At 55.6% G+C, this 19,683-nt stretch overlaps 1 protein-coding gene across 1 annotated transcript; it reads left to right on the top strand.

The window, feature by feature from the left end:
• The first annotated feature begins 2,633 nt into the window (after positions 1-2,633).
• Positions 2,634-17,032, top strand: SPACA6 (sperm acrosome associated 6). The gene is made up of 9 exons (XM_007997808.3): positions 2,634-6,290; positions 6,899-6,976; positions 13,706-13,774; positions 14,643-14,666; positions 15,030-15,107; positions 15,237-15,346; positions 16,055-16,211; positions 16,295-16,505; positions 16,930-17,032. The coding sequence occupies exons 1-9, from the start codon at positions 6,077-6,079 to the stop codon at positions 16,961-16,963; spliced, it is 975 nt and encodes a 324-aa protein (XP_007995999.2). The 5' UTR covers positions 2,634-6,076; the 3' UTR covers positions 16,964-17,032.
• The last annotated feature ends 2,651 nt before the right edge of the window (positions 17,033-19,683 follow it).

Below are 19,683 nucleotides of genomic sequence, written 5' to 3'. Positions count from 1 at the left end.
CGCCCGGCCCGATCTTTGGATTTCATGTAAAAAAAAAAAATGTGCAGAATACTGTGATCCTATCTGGGGACAGAAAACAGGAGGATGGTATATATGTGCATAGATGTATAAAATTCCTCTGAAAGGATACATGAGAAATTAGTGAATATATGCTATCCCCAGAGGGAACTGGGTGGCTGGAGGATAGGGAGAGGGGGAGGTGCACTGTTGAAAGCCCAGCACCATGCATCCTGAATGTTTTCCCTAAATGTCCCTGGCTCTTAATGTCCACTAAGTTCTCAGCTGCCCACAGCATCTCTCTCTACCCTCTTCTTCCTCCTGGTTCCCCATTGGAAGCAACTCCTGCCCCATCGGTTCCTGGGCCAGACTCAGGGAGTTGCTTTCCTACCTGCTTCCCGCCCACAGGTTCCTGTTCTCTGCCCCCATTGCCCAGCAGTCTCCAGCCATCTCCAGCTCCTCACATTCCTGCCCCACCCCTTCCTCTCTCCCCAGGTCCTAGCCCGCAAACTGCAGGGAGAGGACCTCCTCCCCAGCCTCCACCAGTCTCTCCCCCTCCAGTCCACACAGCCTCAGCGGGGTCTGACGTTCAGATATAACCCTGTCCCGGTCCCTTGCTCACAACCTTCCAGGACTCCCTCTCATCCTCAGAAGGCTAAGTTCCCAGCCTGGCCTGAAACTCCCTAAGAATCTGACCCCGCCCGCTCGTCCCAGCCTCATCTCCTGTGCTCCTTGGCTCATGGCTTCGGAGGCTCTAGTCAGACTTAAGGGCTTTGTTGTCCTCCCAGCACCTCCTTGGTTTCGTGCCTTGGGCCTTTGCTTCAGCTGTGCCCTCTGCCTGGAAGGGCCTTAGTGGAGGTCATGCCACAACCACGCCTTCTCTGGAGGTCCTCTCTGCCGTCTCCAGCTGCCAGGATTCCTCCCGCTCTGGGCTCTCACAGCCTCTGGCCTCTCCCTGTGTCATACCCTGATCACCCGGAATTGGGACTGTCTGCGGCTGGCTCTGTCTCTTCCATCAGACTGTGAGCTCCATCTGCAAGGGCAGATTCAGGTCTGATTCACCTTTGAGTCCCCAGTGGGTGGGGGTGGGGGGGTGGAGAGACCAAAGCTGGTGGGGGGGGAAGCTGGGAGAGCAGGAAGGGGGAGAGAGAGAAGGGCAGACCCTGACTGGTTGGGGGAGAGAGGGGAGGAGAAAGCGAGAGAGAGGAAGAACAGAGACACAGAGACAGGGAGGGAGGGAGAGAAACAGAGAAAAGGGAAGAATAAATGGGAGACACAGAAGCCCCACAGGCAGAGAAAGAGGATGGAGACCGGGAGAGGGCGAAAGGAAGGACAGATGTGCAGAGACATAAGGGAGGACAGACGGAAAGAGACAGAGAGGTAGCAAAAGCAACCAAGAATGACAGGAGCAGAGAGGAGGAGGGAAAGAGGGCGAGAGAGAGAGAGAGAGAGAGAGAGAGAGAGAGAGAGAGAGAGAGAGGAGGGAGGGAGAGAGGGAGCGAGAGAGCGAGAGAGCACGCACAGAGCGAGGAGGAGGAGGCGCAGGAGAGAAGAGGGAGGGAGGCCAGCGAGGGACAGGACAGGGCGGAGAGGCGGAGGGGACCTAGGGAAGCCGGGGAGGAGCGAGACTGGCCGAGGGAGGAGGGCGGGCGAGGCGGGAGCGCCGGCCGCCGCCGCCTCCCGGCCTCTTTTGTCCCTTCCCTCCTCTGCGTCAGGCTCCCCTGGCCCGGCCTCCCCCTCCCGCTCCCTCCTCCGCCCCGCTCCTCCTCCCCGAGGCTGGATGGAATTTTTTCCCCTGGACCTGGGCCAGCTCCGGGGCAGGGGGGAAGCCAGGCCGGACTGGGCTGGGCGGTGGGGAGGGGCCGGGGCGGGGGGCCCCCTGGGGAGGGGGCTGGTCCCACGGCCGCGCCGCCGGCGGGGTCTGGGGAGGGGGAGCCCCGGGCCGCAGAGCCGGGGAGGAGGCGCCGGCCGGAGGGAGTCGGGGAGAAGGGAAGGAGGATGGTGGGGACGGCGGGAGGAAGGGGAGAGGCCGCCGGGCGGCGAAGGCGGGGAGAGGATGGAGAGCGCTCGGCGGCGTTGGGGCCCGGCCTACGGGCCCGGGGCGGCGGAGAAGACCCTTCCCTGCGACGCGGGAGCCGCGGGAGCCGTGAGTCTGCGGAAAGGGAGGTTGGGGGGCTGGGGCCTGGACTCCTGGGTCCCTGAGGGAGGAGCACCCGAGGGCCTGGATTTCTGGGTTCTTGGAGGAGGAGTTGGGGGTGGGGAGGTGGGGTGGCTGGGAGCTCAGACTCCAGAATCCTTGAAGGAGGGGGCTGGGACCTGAATTCCGGGGTCCAGAAGCTGGAGAAAGCTGGGGACACCTCCTAGATTCAAGAGGGAGGACAGAGATGGGGGCTGGCGCTGGGGCTGGTAGGATCCTGGCTGGAGGAGACTAGGGGCGAGCTGCCCGAGCCCTCGGGGGAGGTGGAGGAAGACTGTCTGACTTTGGAGTGCCTGCGGCAGCGGAAGAGTTAACGTCTGGCCGGAGGGGAGGGGGAGGGGCAGGGATGGGGCTGCGGGGCTTTGAGGGGTCAAGGGTGAGCCGTGCCAGTGGGAGGGGGCCGAGGAGGAGGGGGAGGTTGTCTGGGCTGCCAGACAGGCCAGGGTCAGCGGCGGGGGCAGGGGATGTCTGGAGGAGGAGAGGCCCAGCATCCATGCTCCCTCGGGGACCCGGGATTCCAGTCCCAGCCCCCTCCTCCCTCAGACCTGGGAGTACACCACCCAGTCCCCCACCCATTCCCCCACCCATTCCAAAATCCGAGCCCCCAGCCCCCTTTTTTCCAGGATCCAGGAGTCTGAGCCTTAGTCTGTTCTCTCAGACCAGGGAATCCACACTCCAGCCCCTAACTCCTTCAAAACCCCAGAGTTCAGAACCTCAGCCCCTCTTCCCGAGGAGCGCGGCCCCCAACCCTCTGCTCCTCTAGAACCCAAGCGTCCAGGCGCCGGCATCTTTCTCCCTTTGAAGCCTGCAGTTCTGGGGATCCCCAGGCCCCTCCTCCCCCGGAACCCAGGAGTCCCCACCTCCTCTTTAGCCCCAGCTGGAGTCCAGCCCTCCAGGGGTTAAGGGGGCGGGGCCAGCTGGTTACCATGGTGCCAGACTGTTTGGGTCTGCTCTCTGACCCTTGGGGGCTCCCCAGGGTCCGCAGAGAGGGGGAGGGGGACCTAAGCCTGGGGGAAGTCCAGAGCCTACCCCTTCCCCAAAGCCGGCCTGTGGGCCCAGGGAGTTCGCGTTTCCACCAACGCCTTGTCCAGTGACCTTGAACAAGTCCTAACCCTTCTCTCTCCGCCTCAGTTTCCCCAAGGAAACACTGGTTGACGGGTTGGGGAGATGCTTAGGTCCCGGGAATCTTTGAGATTCTCGGCTTCCCCTCTCCCCTCACCCCCCTCCTCAGGCCCCAGGCAGCCCCAGGGCATGCTGGGAACCCAGGCCTGGGCTCCGGGCCAGGTTGGTGGGGGGGGCGGGGGCAGCCTCCTCCCTTCCCCTTCCTCCCCACCTTGGCCTGACTCTCGCCCCCGCCTGAGGGTCTGGGAGGTTGGGAAGGAGGGAAGGGGGAAGAGAGGTGGGACCATAGACCCGTCTCCGGCCCCCCGCCTCCCCCTTTCCTTCTCCGCCCCTTTCCCGCCTCTCCTCCCCCTCCTCAGCAGGTCGCTACCCCAGCCCTGGGCCCCTTCTCAAACCACCCCCACCCCACCCCCAGCTCCAGACCTGGCTCGAGCTGCGAGGGGGAGGGAGAGAGAGAAGGAGAAAGAGAGAGAAGGGAGGGAGACCCAAAGAGAGAAGGGGGAGGGGAGGAAAGAGAGAGACCTAAGAGGGAGGGAAGGAGAGAGAGGGAGAGAAAGGGAGAGACATAGAGACAGAGAGAGAGCAGGAAGGAGGGAGGTGAGGGATGGAGAGAGGGAAGGGGTGGAAGGAGAGGAAGTGAGGAAAGACATCTGAAAAAAGGGGGTGGAGAAGGGTGAGAGACCAGAGAGAGACAGAGACTGAGAGGGCCAGAGAGAATGAGAGAGACAAAGAGAGGGAAGGGAGAGAAGGGGAGGATGAAAGACAGAAGGTAGAGGAAAAGAAGGAGAAAGGGGGAGAGAGGGAAGAAAACAGGAGCGGGGAGAGGAGAGAGGCAATGGGGAGAGAGAGAGAAGCCAGCGCAGAGCCAGGGAGGGATGTCCTGATACAGGAGGAGGCTAGGAACCAGGGAAGGTGGAAAGAAAGAGGGAGAGAGAAAAAAGGCAGGGCCAGAGAGACCTGGACTGCGAGGAAGGAACGGGAAGGTGTGGCTGTAGCAGGGGCAGCTAGAACCGGACAGTCCAGGAGGACGGGACTGGGCACGGGAGAGACCCCAGCTGGAGGAGCTCTGAGCCCAGGGGTGGGGAGGGTGGGTGCTGGGTCCACCGCCCACCTCTCGCAGGCCGACTTTGGGAGCCTCTTCCCCTCTCGGAGGCTCAGCCCCCTCACCTGCCAAATGGGGATGCTGAGGGCACCTGGCTGTCTGGACTGGGAGGTGTCAGAGAGAGGACTGGTGCTCTGGGCCTGGTATGGGGTCAGCGCTGGGAGATTGTGGCTGTCATTATAAATGACCCAAAGAAGAGAGGAGAGAGGAAAGAAAGTACCCAGGGAGGCTTTGACGGTTGGCTAGCCCCTGGCCTCCTGGCCCTGGGCACGGAGTCTCTGCAGACTGACAGGAGGGTGGGTAGGAAGCAGGTGTGCCCAAAGGGCCAAATTCCAAGACAGATGAGGTTCTCTCCCAGCCGGCACCCAGGAAGCCAGGTTTTCTATCAGGCCATGCCTTCCCCAGGAGGCCTGCGTGGCCCAAGGGAGGAGGGACTGGGGGCGGGGACTCCTGGATCTCTGGGGAGAAGGGGGCTTTGGATCTGGACTCATGAGTCTGAGGGAGGAAGGGTTGAGTCCTTGGATTCCAGAAACATTTGGGGAGAAAAGGGCCAGGGGCCTGGATTCCTGGATCTCTGGTGAGGACTCTGGTCTCTGGTAAGGGCTTGGACTACTGGGTTCTTTAGGGAGGAGAGGGATGAGGGCCTTGACTCCAGGGTCCCTGATGAGGAAGGGGCTGAGGGCCTGGACTCCTGGGTTCCTTGGGGAGGAGGGGCCGGGGGCCCGGACTCCTGGGTCCTGGCACCCACCCGTAGAACCGACCTTGCGGGGCCTTCGCCGCACACAAGCTCGTGTCTGTGGGTCCGTGTCGGGGGCTCACCATCGCGGCTGGGGCCTCCCCGGCCCTCCCCCCCACTCCCTGGTCCTCCTGGTCCCTGTCTGTCTGTCTGTCGGGTCTGTCCGCCTGCCGCGCCCCCCGGGCTGAGGTAGGAGGTTGTATAGTTGAGGAGGACACCCAAGGAGATCACTATACGGCCTCCTAGCTTTCCCCAGGCTGCGCCCTGCACGGGACGGGGCCCGGCGGGGACCCCCAGCCCCACTCGGGGACCGTGAGCCCCACTGGGCTGCCCCAGGGACCCTGGGAGGAGGAGCCAGGCTCTTTTCTGTCCTTGTCGCTGCATCCCCTCCTTCCCCTGAAATCTGTTTTCCTTCCCTGTCTGTCTCTCCGTCTCCGCTGTGTCTCTGTGACTTCTGCGTCTCTTTCACAGTGGATCCTCCGACTCCCTTTTATTCTGGCTTTCTAGGTCTCTGCCCCTCCCGATATCTCTCCGTGTCTCTGTTTCTGTCTTTTTTGGTCTTTCTGTCTCTGGTTCTCGGAATGTCTCTGTACCCATCTCCATCTCTGACCCCCACCCCAGGGCCTACCCGGGCCACCGCGTACCATGTTGCCAGTCTCTGGGTCCCTGAGACCCTTTAACCTGTGAGGACATCCAGGGTCACAGGTGAGGTTCTTGGGAGCCTGGCGTCTGGCCCAACCGCACACCTGGGGAATTGCTGGCCTGACCTCTGACCCCTGACTTCTCATACGCTTCCTCCAGAGCATGACATTTGACCCCCAACTGAAACCTGACCTCTGACCCTAGACCACTGGCCCTTCCCCCACCCTGGGGTGACTTCATAAAGGTTACTAGCTTCTCCCCTGGCCTTGAGACCCACACGATGGCCCTGCTGGCCCTGGCCAGTGCCGTCCTGCCTGCCCTGCTGGCCCTGGCTGTCTTCAGGGTGCCCGCCTGGGCCTGTCTCCTCTGCTTCACAACCTACTCTGAGCGCGTCCGCATCTGTCAGATGTTTGTCGGCATGCGGGGCCCCAAGCTCGAGGAGTGTGAGGAGGCCTTCACGGCCGCCTTCCGGGGTCTCTCTGACACCGAAATCAGTGAGGAGACCATCATCAGTGTCCTGGGGAAGGTGCAGAGGGAGGAACCAGAGAGGCCCAGAGGGTCAGGCTGAGGGACAGGCAGAGAGAAATAGTCAGAGGAGAAAGGCTCAAAGACCATGAGAATAACAGAGATTTAGGGACAGAGAGACACGGACAGGGGAAGACAGCAGGGCAGAGACTCAGAGAGGGGAGGATGGAGAGTCAGAGGGGAGGATGGAGACTCGGGAAAATGGAGAGTCAGAGGGGAAGATGGACACTCGGGAGGATGGAGAGTCACAGAGAGGGGAGGATGGAGACTCAGAGAGGGGAAGACGGAGACTCAGAAGGATGGAGACCCAGAAAGGGGAGGATAGAGATGAGGCAGAGACTAGGGAAGCAGGGTAGAGACTGGTCGGGGGCAGAGACTCAGGGAAGATGGAGACTCACAGAGAGGGGACGATAGAGACTTGGGAGGGACTCAGGAAGCATAGCGACTGTGGGCAGAGAGTCAAGAGAGGGAAGGATGCAGACTTGGGAGGGCAGAGACTCGGACAGGATGTTCCCATTAGGGACATGGTGGTGTGGGAGCTGCCTCCCCCAGCCCCTGCCCCCTCCCTCACCGCCAGACTATGACGAGAGAAGCCACCTGCATGACGCCTTCACCCAGATGACCCATGCCCTGCAGGAGCTGGCTGCTGCCCAGGGTGAGTGTGTGGGGATGGGGAGATGGGAGATGTGGACTTGGAGCTCCCAAGAAATGGGTATGTGTGAGGGCCCGAGGAGTCTCAGGGACGTTTAGGAGGCAGCTAGATACCCAGGTGCAGAGGAAGGAGGCCCCCAGAGTTGGGCAGTGATCTGGGAAGGGAAAGCTGGGAAGCCATTGAGCTCAGCTACTTGTCCAAGCAAAGGCTGAAGGTAGCTCTAAGAGCCAGGGGCTGAAGGTGGTGAGGGGGAAGGGACGCTGCAGAAATGGTCTAGAGCTGGAAGGCCAGATGGGGTCGGCATAAGTTCTGCCATGGCTGCATGGCTCACAATCTTAACTGGCTATGAAGTTCTGGGTGGGTCACTGCCCCTCTCCTGGCCTCAACTTACCCATCTGTAGAGTGGGACAATCTTCTTGCCTCCTAGGATGGCCACAGAGCTCAGCGGCCGGGGAGGGCAGGGGGAAATTGGGGTGCCTGATGAGCCTGACCTTAGGGAAGGCATCTTCCTCTAGGATAGAACACACACACACACTTGCACACACACACACACACTTACACTCACACACACACAGATTTCTTATAAAATGATTCCACATTTTTGAGATGTGAGGCAATTAGAGGGCAGGAAAACAGGAACAGCAGAGTGGATCGCTCAGGTGACAGCAGTGAAGAGAGACGAGGTGTGACTGTCCTGGTGAGACAGGCACACGCAACAGCCTTGAGGTGTGTGGCCGTGCAAAGAGACCTCAGGACTGGGGGCCACACATGGCCGATGGGCAGTAATCATGCCAGGTCACCATGGCCGTGATCCCCACAGCGTGCCAGACCCTGGAACTGTGGAGGCTCAGAGTTGCTGGAGTTACAGAGCCCTGCGCTATAGAATAAACCGGCTTCCTCTTAGATCCAGGAGCTCAGGGCTTATTCCCACACCCACAGTCGCTCCTTTTGCTTCCTGCTTTGCCCTCCAAGTGCCTTGTCAAAGATCCCGGAAGAGGGAAGATTCCCATCCACCCAGGGGGCATCCAGGGCCAGCCTGGAGAAGGTCTCAGCAGTGGCTCCCCTACCTCCACCCTAAAGGGAGATCTGAGGCCCTAAAGGTCTCCATCTGGGGTGTGCAGGATTCCAGGAAATGCGCTTTCTCCCTACTTAGCCTGCCTAGTCACAGAAGCTTTTAAAAAGATCAGGAACCTTTGGATCTGGGAGTGGAAGCCTTCTGTGGGGCCGCATGTGGGACAAACTTGGAGGGGAGAGAGAAGAGGCTGGGTGAGGGTCCAGGCCAGAGCGGAGGGCTGAGTGGGGGCTGGGGCTGTGAAGGTGGAGAAGAAGGCCCAGGGCCAGAGTTAGGTCTGCTGGGCTGTTTGGGGAAGCCTAAAGAACAGCGTCTGACACAGGCCCTGCTCGTGCCTGTTGGGCCGTGGGTCATCACTGAAGTAAGGAGCCTGAGAGAAAGAGCCAGGGGCAGATGATGAGCATGTAGTGAATGTAGTGACTTCGAGGAGTCTCCGGGACGTTTAGGAGGCAGCTAGATACCCAGGTGCAGGGTTCAGCAGAAAAAGTCAGAGTTTTGAGTCTCTTTCTTCAGGGCACTGGGGAGCTACAGCAGGAGTGTGAACAGCAGAGAAGTAGGGGCAGCTCTGGCTGTAGAAAGAACCCTCTGGGGTCGTGTGGAAGATGGCCCAGAGGGAGAGTCTGGAGGCTGGGAGAAGCTGGTGCAATACGTTCAATGATATTTACCGAATGTGCCGGGAACAACCCTGGGAACACAGCTGTGAACAGAACTGCAAACCACCCGTCCTCGGGTTGCTTATATTGGGGCGGAGTCTGGGGAGACAGACAACAAACACAATAAAATATCTTAGTATCTTAGTATGTCAGTTGGTGATCCCTGCTGTGGAGGAAAACAGAGAAGGGGAAGAGAAAGGGGGGATAGTTTTCTTTTTTAAAATTTAATTTACTTATTTATTTATTTGAGACAGAGTCTCACTCTGTCGCCCAGGCTGGACTGCAGTGGTGCGATCTCGGCTCACTGCAAGCTCCGCCTTCCGGGTTCACACCATTCTCCTGCCTCAGCCTCCCAAGTAGCTATCCTCATAGACAGGTGGTTCTCAAGGCCCAGCATACATCAGAATCCCCTGGGAGCTTATTTAAAATGCAGATTTCTGGACCCCACCGCCTCCGACCAGCAGGTCCAAGGTAGGGCCCAGAAATGGACATTTCTGTCAAGATCCCAGGCAATGCTCATGATGCGGCTCCGGGAACACTCTGAGAATTGCTGTTGTAGGCCCTTGGAATGACTTTTGTTTTTTGCTCTTGAAATGGGGGAGTTATTGGAGGACTTTACACGGAGAGACAGGATCTGACCTGGGATTTAACAAGATCTCTCTGGCAGCTATGTGGGTGCTGGACAAAGGCAGGAATTCCGACTTCCAGTGAGAAGCCTGCCCGTGGTGGCTTGGATCAGTCACAGTGGTCTGGGGGGCCCAGATGAGGTCTGAGCAGAGGGGGGTGGGCATAAGGATTTGACCGTGTGCCAGGCCTGCCCATGCATGTTAGAGGCTGTGTTTGCCATACACAGAGTCATTCATATTAAGTATCTTCCTAAAGGATATCCTCTACTGGCCCTGTGAGGCTGGGTTTTATAGTCCTGCTTATCAGATGGGAACGCTGGGGCTCTTCTGGACAAGAACAGTAGACCTGGGATATATTTGGAGATAGACTGGACCAGATGTAGGTGGGTGAGGGCAACGGGAAGAATCAAGGATGACTTTTGCGTCTCCTCCAAAGGGAGGAGCAGGGAGATGGAGGAGCTGACGTAGGCTGACTGCCTCTCGGTGATCCCAGGTGATCTTATTTGTATATATGTATACATAAACCATGGAGTGGATGACCTGGTACAGACCAGATGCAGTATTAGGTGTGGAGATTATGCATGCAGCGATTAGGTATGGAGGCTCTGTAGCCTGATCACCAGGGTCAAACGTAGCCATGTGACTTTGGACCACTTCTGTAATCTCCCCACGCCTCCGTTTCCCCATCTCAAACTTGGAGATGGCAATCCTAAGTTTGCCAACCTTCTCTAACACTCACTATGTGCCAGGAGCCATTCTACATGCTTAGCAACACCATCTCATACAATCCTTAAACGATGCCCTGAAGGAGTGGGGATGAGGAAGCCTTCATGGTTGTATGGCATCTCATCCTTCCCAACCCTGTCATACAGACACTGCTATCATCCCCATTTGATGAATGAGGAGACTGAGGATCAGGAAGGTGAAGTCACTTGGCCAAGGTCACATGGGGAGGAGGGCTTGTGATTGATACTCAGATCTGAGACAGGTGTACTCAAGATGGAAGCGCCAGGACTCAGGCCCCAGATGATCTGAACCAGGGTCAGAGCTCCTGATGATATGCAACTCCTCTGGGGGAGACTTTACAACACCCACCCATGCCTCTTTGTGGCCTGCTTGCTATAACCCAGGCCATTTGGAACATTTCACTCCATTCATATTCCCCTGGTGGGTTATAAGCCCAACCCACCACCATGGCTTACTTGGTATATCCCACATTCACCCTGCCCATTAGTCCTTTGATTTGGCCCATAGACATTCTTTGGATGACTCCTGCAACATCCTGGCATCTCATTTGTGCACCCCAGTCTGACCACATGCTCCTGATCATCCTGCCATCTTGAGACCACACTCTTGCTCTGTGGCCAAGGAGGGACCACTAGGTCCTCATTTGAAACTCACTTCTCGGCATCAGTGCTTCCTCCCTCCAACTGTATATCCAATGATCGTCGTTTCAGCCACTCTCTTGCCAGTATCCTCAGTTCCCTCCCTTTTTGTATGGCTTTAATCACAGAGGACGCTTTCCCCTGTCCTTGCAATGGCTTAAGCCCATAGGAAGTTTCTCTCTCCTATATAAAGTAAGTCTTGAGGTAGGCACTTAAGGGTAGTGTGGCACCTCCGTTTCTTGGGGATCCAAGCTCCTTGAAGACTTAATATCCCAGGGAATAGCCCTTGTCCTCCTCATGGTCCTATGTGGCTGCTAGAGCTCCAGCCATCAAAACAAATTTTCAGGCAGCAGGATGGATGAGGGGAACAATAAGATGGCACCACCTTCTCTCTGTTTTTTAGAGACAGAGTCTTGCTGTATTGCCCAGGCTGGAGTACAGTGGTGCAATCATAGCTCACTACAGCCTCGAACTCCTGGGTTCAACCATCCACCCACCTCAGCTTCCTGAGTAGCTAAGACTACAGACACATGCCATCACACTTGGCTAATCTATAAAAATTTGTTTAGAGATGGTGTCTTGATATGTTGCCCAGGCTTATCTTGAACTCTTGGCCTCAAGTGATCCCGTCACCTCAGCCTCCAGAGTAGCTGGGATTCCAGGTGCGGTACCACCTCCCTTTTAAGGCCACCTCCTGTGACTCACATATAACACATCCATTTACATCCTATGGCTATAACTTGGTCACATGACCACAACTGCAAGGCAGGCTGGGAGATGAAGCCTTTTATCTGTGTTCTGTGGATATCGATATACAGATATTTGGAGGCAATGGACAATTCCTGGGTATTGGTTTGCTGGGACCACTGTAACAAAGTACCGTAGACTGGGTGACTCGAACAACAGAAGTGTCTGCCTTCCGGAAGTCTGAGATCAAGGTTTTGGTGTCAGCAGGGTTGGTTTCTTCTAAGGCCTCTCTCTTTGGCTTGTAGATGCTTTCTTCATATGTCCCTGTGTGCATCTCTGTCCTGATTTCCTCTTCTCATAAGGATACCAATCATACAGCATTATGGCCCACCCTAATGACCTCATTTGAACTTAATCACCTCGTTAAGAACCAAGTACAGTCACATTCTGACTTCAACATACAAATTTGGTTGAGGGGGGCACAATTTAGCCTATAAAACCCTGCCACATTTCTGATTTCCACAAACTACCACGAGATCAAGTCAGCTGTCTCCTTTTTCTTATTCCACGGGAACAAGCCACAAACCCATACAGTTTGGATTTGGAGACCACTGCAGTGGTCAAAACACAAGGCCAGGCATGGTGGCCCACACCTGTAATCCCAGCACTTTGGGAGGCTGAGGTGGGCAGATCACTTGAGGTCAGGAGTTTGAGACCAGCCTGGCCAACGTGGTGAAACTCCATCTGTACTAAAAATACAAAAATTAGTTGGGCATGGTGGTGGGTGCCTGTAATCCTAGCTACTGGGGAGGCTGAGGCAGGAGAATTGCTTGAACCTGGGAGGTGGAAGTTACAGTGAGCCAAGATCACGCCACAGTACCCCAGCCTGGGCAAAGAGCGAGACTCTATCTCAAAACAAAACAAAAACACCTACAAAGACGAGGAAGATAAAAGAGTAAAAGATGGGTAAATATAGAAGTGAATAGAGGATGGGGACCATGGAAGTGGCCAGTGTGTGCCCCATTTCAAGGGAATGGCTGCTACTCATCTCCAGCTATTCGCTGCCTTATGGAAATACGATCTTTGTGTTACAGCTCTTCGAACTTTGTAAAAAGATGCCAAATGTTTTATGTGACATTCCAAATTTTATATGTTGGCAACTGGTTCATTTTCTTTTAAACATTTTCCAGGCCAAATATAACACATCCCAGGGATGGATTTGGGCCATAGGCCACCAGTTGGGGTCTCTAGTTTGAGTTGGATCCTGGAATTCATTGTACAAATACTAACTGAGCACTTTTAAGACTCAGGGCCCTCTCCAGGATTCAGAGGACACAGCGCTACAGAAGAACATGTTTAATTTACTTACGAGACAGACATACGTGATGATCATCTATATATAAATATATGTAATTGCAGACGGATGAGAGCTAGGAATGAAATGATGGCAATGAGAGACAAAAACAGGGAACTTGGTTAGATCTGTGGTGATGGAAGGATGATTAGGAGAAGGAAAAATGTGTTAAAAACCGAAGCCAGCATGTGCAAAGGCCCTGAGGTGCTAGAGAATGTGGTGGTTTTCATATGAAAGGAAATGAGGCCGGGCATGGTGGCTCATGCCTGTAACCCCAACACTTTGGGAGGCTGAGGTGGGTGGATCACTTGAGGTCAGGAGTTCGAGACGAGCCTGTCCAACGTGGTAAAACCCCATCTCTACTAAAAACACAAGTATTAGCCAGGCGTGGTGGCGCATTCCTGCAGTCCCTGCTACTGGGGAGGCTAGGGCAGGAGAATCATTTGAACTCAGGAGGCGGAGGCTGCAGTGAGCCGAGATCACGCCACTGCACTCCAGCCTGGGTGACAGTGAGACATTGTCTCAAAAAAATAAAGGAAATGAAAGGTGGGCAGTAGGGATGGGACAGGGAGGGAGGGGGAACTAGGCCAAACCACGTAAGACCTAATAGGCCTTGGGGAGGAATTTTATCTTTATCCTGCCCTTCTCCCCGCAACAAGCTATACACAGGTGTCCAGGAGGGCTTCCATCCTGGAGAGATTCAGGAGGCAGAAGAAGGAGACTTAGGGACTTGTTAGCCTTCAAGTACACAAGGCGAGAGATAAGAAGAGGAGCAGAGGATATGGCAATAAGAGAGGGGTGAAGAGGGGCCGGGAAAGGGCAGATACCATGACAGCACGTCCTGTGAGCTAGGGCCAGCATAGCCCTAGCCAGGCTAGATCAGAATGCAGGACCAAGGACCAAGCCGTAGGGGAAGGGCTTTACTACACAGGCCGTCCTCCCCTCCACTCTCCAGGATCCTTTGAGGTTGCCTTCCCTGATGCTGCAGAGAAAATGAAGAAGGTCATTACACAGCTAAAAGAAGGTAAAATACACTCCATCTCTCCTCTCCCAGACACACAAACACAATTAGAAAACCCCACTTTTGGCCGGGGATGTTGGCTCACGCCTGTAATCCCAGCACTTTGGGAGGCTGAGGCGGGCAGATCACTTGAGGTCAGGAGTTCAAAACCAGTCTGACCAACATGGTGATACCCATATCTACTAAAGATATAACAATTAGCTGGGCGTGGTAGCGCATGCCTGTAATCTCATCTACTCAGGAGGCTGAGGCAGGAAAATCGCTTGAACCCTGGAGGCGGGGTTGCAGGTGACCGGAGATTGTGCCACTGCACTCCAGCCTGGATGACAGAGCAAGATACCATCTAAAAACAAAACCCACTCCTGAGACCCCCATCCACTCCCCTTCAATCCCCTGGTCCCATCTCTGAGCCTCAGACCTTGAGCAAGGACTCTTACCCCGCATGGACCATTTTTGATCCAGCTCCGCCCCTTCGATGAAGTTTCCCCTCCAACTGAGTCCCTTTCTGGGACTACTTCTAGCCTGGCCACGCCTCTTTTAGTGGGCTACCACCTTAGCCCCGGTCTCCTGCAAGGATCGCCCAGGATCTAGCCCCGCCTCCTCGGTGGAATACACCTGGACTGCCCATCCCCCTCAGGGCCTACAACAAACCAGTGTGGCTCCCCCTAAACCCCAAGTAGAAGGCTGGCAGCAGGCCTGGGCCTGAACTTGTAATGGAATGCTCAGGCTTGGCCCCGCCCCCAGGTTATGACGAAAGCTTGGCCCTACCTCCTCGGAGCAATGCGTCCAGCCTTGTAACATCCGTTAGGGGAGCATCAGGCAGGGTTCTTCCCGCGACTTTAAGGTAGTGATGTTTCCTCTTCCTCCACAGCCCAGGCCTGCATCCCTCCTTGCGGTAAGGACTTCATCTAAAACTTGGAATTGCGGGGTAAGGGAGGCGGTCGGGGCCGAATCCTACGACATCAAGTGGGGGAAATCGGGTGGGCTTCAAATCCTTAGGAGGCCAATAAGGCCTGGAGAAAAGGAAGTAAACCAGGTATTGCTCTAAATCCTCAGAAAGTGGGTGTGAGAGCCGAAGCAAACCAATAGGAATCCTAGAGGGCGGAGGGCGTGAGAGTCGGCTAAGGACAGCAGGGAGGGCGAGGTCAAGATGCCACCTGGCCTATGGACCCTGGGAAGCTACATGGATCTCAAATGGGCCAAGGGCCCCGGGCTTGGGAGGGCAGGTGGCGCCTGACGCAGCGTTCCCGCCCCACAGGTCTCCAGGAGTTCGCCCGGCGTTTCCTCTGCAGCGGGTGCTACTCCAGGGTCTGCGACCTCCCGCTGGACTGCCCAGGTGAAGGGGCGGGACCTCGGGGTGCAGGAGACTAGAGAAAATGGGACCAGAGCACCGAGGGGCATGAGCTGGCTGGTGGCGAGCCAGATGTGGGCGGGGCCCAGCGAGTGAACCCAGCTCCGTCTTCAGTTCAGGATGTGACAGTGATTCGGGGCGACCAGGCTATGTTTTCTTGCATCGTGAACTTCCAGCTGCCAAAGGAGGAGATCACCTATTCCTGGAAGTTCGCAGGAGGAGGTGTGAGTCGGGGCGGGGCAGGCGCGAAGCGTTTAGACGGGCGAGTTAGGCTTCACTAGAGGTTGGGGAGTCAGCTTTCGGGGACTGGACTCCACAAAGCTCCGTCTGGACACAGGCATCAGCAAGAGGAGGGTCCCAGGATTTAGGGGAGAGCTCGAAGATCAGAATGCAGGACCAAGGACCTGGGGCGGTGGCTCACAACTGTAATCCCAGCGCTTTTGGAGACCAAGGCGGGAGGATGGCTTGAGGCCAGGAGTTCGAGACCGGCCTATGCAATATACTAAGACCCCCCCACCTCTACCAAAAAATTTTAAAAACAGCCGGGCGTGGTGGTGCACGCCTATAGTCCCAGACACTGGGGAGGCTGAGCGGGAAGATTGTTTAAGTCCAGGAGTTCGAGGCTGCAGTGAGCTATGATCACGCCACTGCAGTGCAGCCTGGGCGCCAAAACGAGACCTTGTCTGGAAAAGAAAAAAGAATAAACACCACATACATAAATAAAAGCAGGTTCTAGGGGTAGGTTATGCGTAAGGGTTTAAGGAGGGGAAGAGGTGCGTTTACGGCACAGGAGCAAGTAGAAGGCTCGGAGGCGGGCTGCTCAAGGCTCAGGGCCGGGACTCCAGGAGGCGTGGTCTAGCTCGGGGGGCGGGGCTTGTAGGTTACTCAGTGGCAAGCCGGAGTTGAGGAGTTTAAGCCCGCGCGTCTCGCAGCTCCGGACTCAGGACTTGTCCTATTTCCGAGATATGCCGCGGGCCGAAGGATACCTGGCGCGGATCCGTCCGGCGCAGCTTACGCACCGCGGCACGTTCTCCTGCGTGATCAAGCAAGACCAGCGCCCCCTGGCCCGGCTCTACTTCTTTCTTAACGGTGGGGCGGGGCGCGGCGGCGCTAGCGAGGGGGGCGGGGCGAGGGGTGGGGCTCGTGCCTGACTGACGTGCGCGCCCCCGCAGTGACGGGCCCGCCCCCGCGGGCGGAGACAGAGTTGCAGGCCTCGTTCCGGGAAGTGCTGAGCTGGGCGCCGCGGGACGCCGAGCTGATCGAGCCCTGGAGGCCCAGCCTGGGCGAGCTGCTGGTCAGGCCCGAGGCTCTGACGCCCAGCAACCTGTTCCTGCTTGCAGCCCTCGGGGCCCTGGCATCCGCGAGTGCGACCGTGTTGGCGTGGTGAGTCCTCGGTACCCCGGCGCCCCAGCATCTAGCTCCCCGCTCTCTCAGATCCCCACCGAGAAGTCTGGGTTCCCACCAACCTCCAACCCAGGAGGTCGGACTCTCAGTCCCTCCCCTCTCAGACCCACGAGTCCAGGTCCCAGCCCCTCCTTACTCAGCCCAGGAATCCAAGTCCCCAGCTCGCTGCTCCCTTAGATCTAAGAATCCAGGTCCCCAGCCCTTCCTCCCTCAGACCCGGGAGTCCAGGCCCCTACACCTCTCCTCACTCAGACCCAGAAGTCCAGGGCCTTAGCCCCTCCTCCCTCAGACCCAGGAGTCCAGGCCCTTGTCCACCTTTTCGACCCTGGTGTCCAGGCCTCCAGGACTTAAGTTTCTAGTCCCCAACCCCTCCTGTAACACACATACCTCTTTGTTTCCCCAGGATATTCTTTCGATGGTACTGCAGTGGCGACTAACAAAGGTATCTCTTTCCTCCTTCCCTATCCTATTTCCATTGTGAAAATAAAGAATATATTTCAACTCTGGATTGTTTCATTTCTGAAGGTGGTCACTACTAGGTCAGGTTGGAGGTGCAGCAAGCCCACACATGCCCAGATGAATATGGCCCGCATAATGACAGTTAGGCATAGCTACCGCAGTGCAAGTTAGGTGGGAACCCAGATACCCCCTCAGGTTACTGGCTGTCTCCTTGACATTTCCACCTGCAGAAGGCACCCTCAAATAGAGGCCTCCATTTTGCCTTCAGAGGCTGTTCCTCCCCAAGGCTTTCCTCCTACCAGAAAGAGCAACACCATCCACCTAGCAGCTCAAACCAGAAACCTTGGAATCTGACTCCTCCTCCACTTCCAATTCATTTTCATTTCCAACTCTCAGACTTTTCAACTCCTAAGTATCTCGTGAAGCTGCCTTCTCTGTGGTCCCAGTCACCCCCACCTCATGTCTGGATCAGTGGAGCAGCCCCCCGCCTCTCCTTGGCCTCTCTCCACTCTAGCCCATTCTCTACATACCAGCAGGACTTGCTTTGTTTTGATTTATTTTATTTTATTTTATTTGGAGACAGCATCTCACTCCAAGGCCCAGGCTGGAGTGCAGTGGTGTGATGTCAGCTGACTGCAAACTCCGCCTCCCAGGTTCAAGCAATTTTCCTGCCTCAGCCTCCCAAGTGGCTGGGATTATAGGCATGTACCACCACACCTGTCTAATTTTTGTATTTTTAGTAGAGACAGGGTTGTACCTTGTGGCCAGACTGTTCTCAAACTCCTGACCTCAAGTGATCCACCCGCCTCGGCCTCCCAAAGTGCTGGGATTACAGGCGTGAGCCACCGCGCCCAGCCGTTAACTCATTTTTTAATTTGGTTTTGCCTTTCCTACCTGAAAGGGAAGCTCCTTCTGAGCATGTACTCATTCTTGTTCACTGGTCTATTTCCCTTTATTAATTTGTTCATTCAGCAAATATTTATTGAGTGTTTACTATTTTGTCATATATTTTCAAGGCACTGTAGAGATCCCAATGAAGAAATAGACAAAAAGTTTGTATAGTACTCACATGAAACTTAGATTCCAGTGGACAGTAAAAGAAAACTGTTTCTCTCTCTCTTTTTTTTTTTTTTTTTGTTTGAGATGGAGTCCTGATCTGCCGCCCAGGCTGGAGTGCAGTCCCACAATCTTGGCTCACTCTAGCCTTCATCCCCTGGGTTCAAGCAATTCTCATGCCTCAGCCTCCCAAATAGCTGGGACTACAAAGGCGTACGCCAACATGCCCAGCTAATTTTTGTATTTTTAGTAGAGACAGGGTTTCGCCATGTTGGCCAGGCTGGTCTCAAACTCCTGACCTCAAGTGATTGCCTGCCTCAGCCTCCCAGAGTGCTGAGATTATAGGCGTGAGCCACCGCTCCTGGCCGAAAAACTGTTTGTCTACTCCCAACATTTCTGACACTAAATGTGTGGGATTCTACCTCCTGACCCCATACCAACCGATTCTCCAACTCTCCCAGAGACCAGTTGAGTGTCCTATAATTCATTCAATTCTAAAATAAACAACCCAGGGTTAGCGTCACACTACACAAGCTTTGAGAGCTCAGGCCCACGAGACTGACCCCACTTCAGACACCAGTCGCTCGTCCGGGGCTCCTGCAACCTGCAGCCCCCCAGCTCAGTAATTCGCTGGAATAGCTCGAATAACTCGGGGAAACGTACGTGTTTATTATGAAGGAGAGTATGAAGGAAATAGGTTAATAGCCAGATGAAGAGGTAGATAGGGATAGGGTGAGGTCCAGAAGGGTCCCAAGTGCAGAAGTTTCTGTCTCCATGGGAGTTGGGATGCAGCAGCCTATCAGTGCGTGGATGCATTCACCAGCCTGGAAGCTCTGCAAACCCCATATTTTAGGGATTGTTCTGGAGGCTACGTCATGTAGTCGTGATCACTTATTAACTCAGTCTCCACCCCTTTTTCCCTCTCCAAGGACTGGAGGGGGCGGGTGAGGCCGAAAGCTCTTAAGCTCCCAATCATGGCCTAGTCTCACTTTGTGACCAGTGCCCATCCAGGAGACCACCAAGAGTCACTTGAGCAGAACAAACGATGCTGCTCTCACCCAGGAAATTCAAGAGATTAGGAGCTCTATGTAAGACGCTTCTGTTGCCTACATCACTCCAGAAATTACGAGGGTTTAAGACTGTCAGAAACCAGGGACAGACACCAAGTATGTATTTCTTACGTCACAGACAATAAATAAGACAACAAAATACGAAATTATATGGTAACGTGTGATGGAGAAGATAAGCAGAGAAACGGAATATGGGGCTGGGGGAAGTAGCAGTAGGATCTTTGGAGAAGCCCTCACTGAGAAAGTGACATTTGAATAAAAACTGGAAGGGGATGACTGTATGAGCCATTATGTATATTTGTGTGAAGAGTGTTCTGGTGGCCAGGCGAGGTGACTCATGCCTGTAATCCCAACATTTTGGAAGGCTTAGGCGGGTGGATCACCTGAGGTCAGGAGTTTGAGACCACTCTGGCCAACATGGTGAAACCCTGTCTCTACTAAAAATACAAAAATTAGCCTGGCGTGCTAGCACATGCCTGTAATCCCAGCTACTCAGGAGGCTGAAGCACGAGAATCGCTTGAATCCGGGAGGCGGAAGTTACAGTGAGCCCTGAGGCAGGAGTGCCAGGCAC

Source organism: Chlorocebus sabaeus, chromosome 6 (assembly GCF_047675955.1).
Source record: "Chlorocebus sabaeus isolate Y175 chromosome 6, mChlSab1.0.hap1, whole genome shotgun sequence".
Classification (NCBI taxonomy): Eukaryota; Metazoa; Chordata; class Mammalia; order Primates; family Cercopithecidae; genus Chlorocebus; species Chlorocebus sabaeus.
This window is presented reverse-complemented; position numbering and strand designations above follow the sequence as displayed.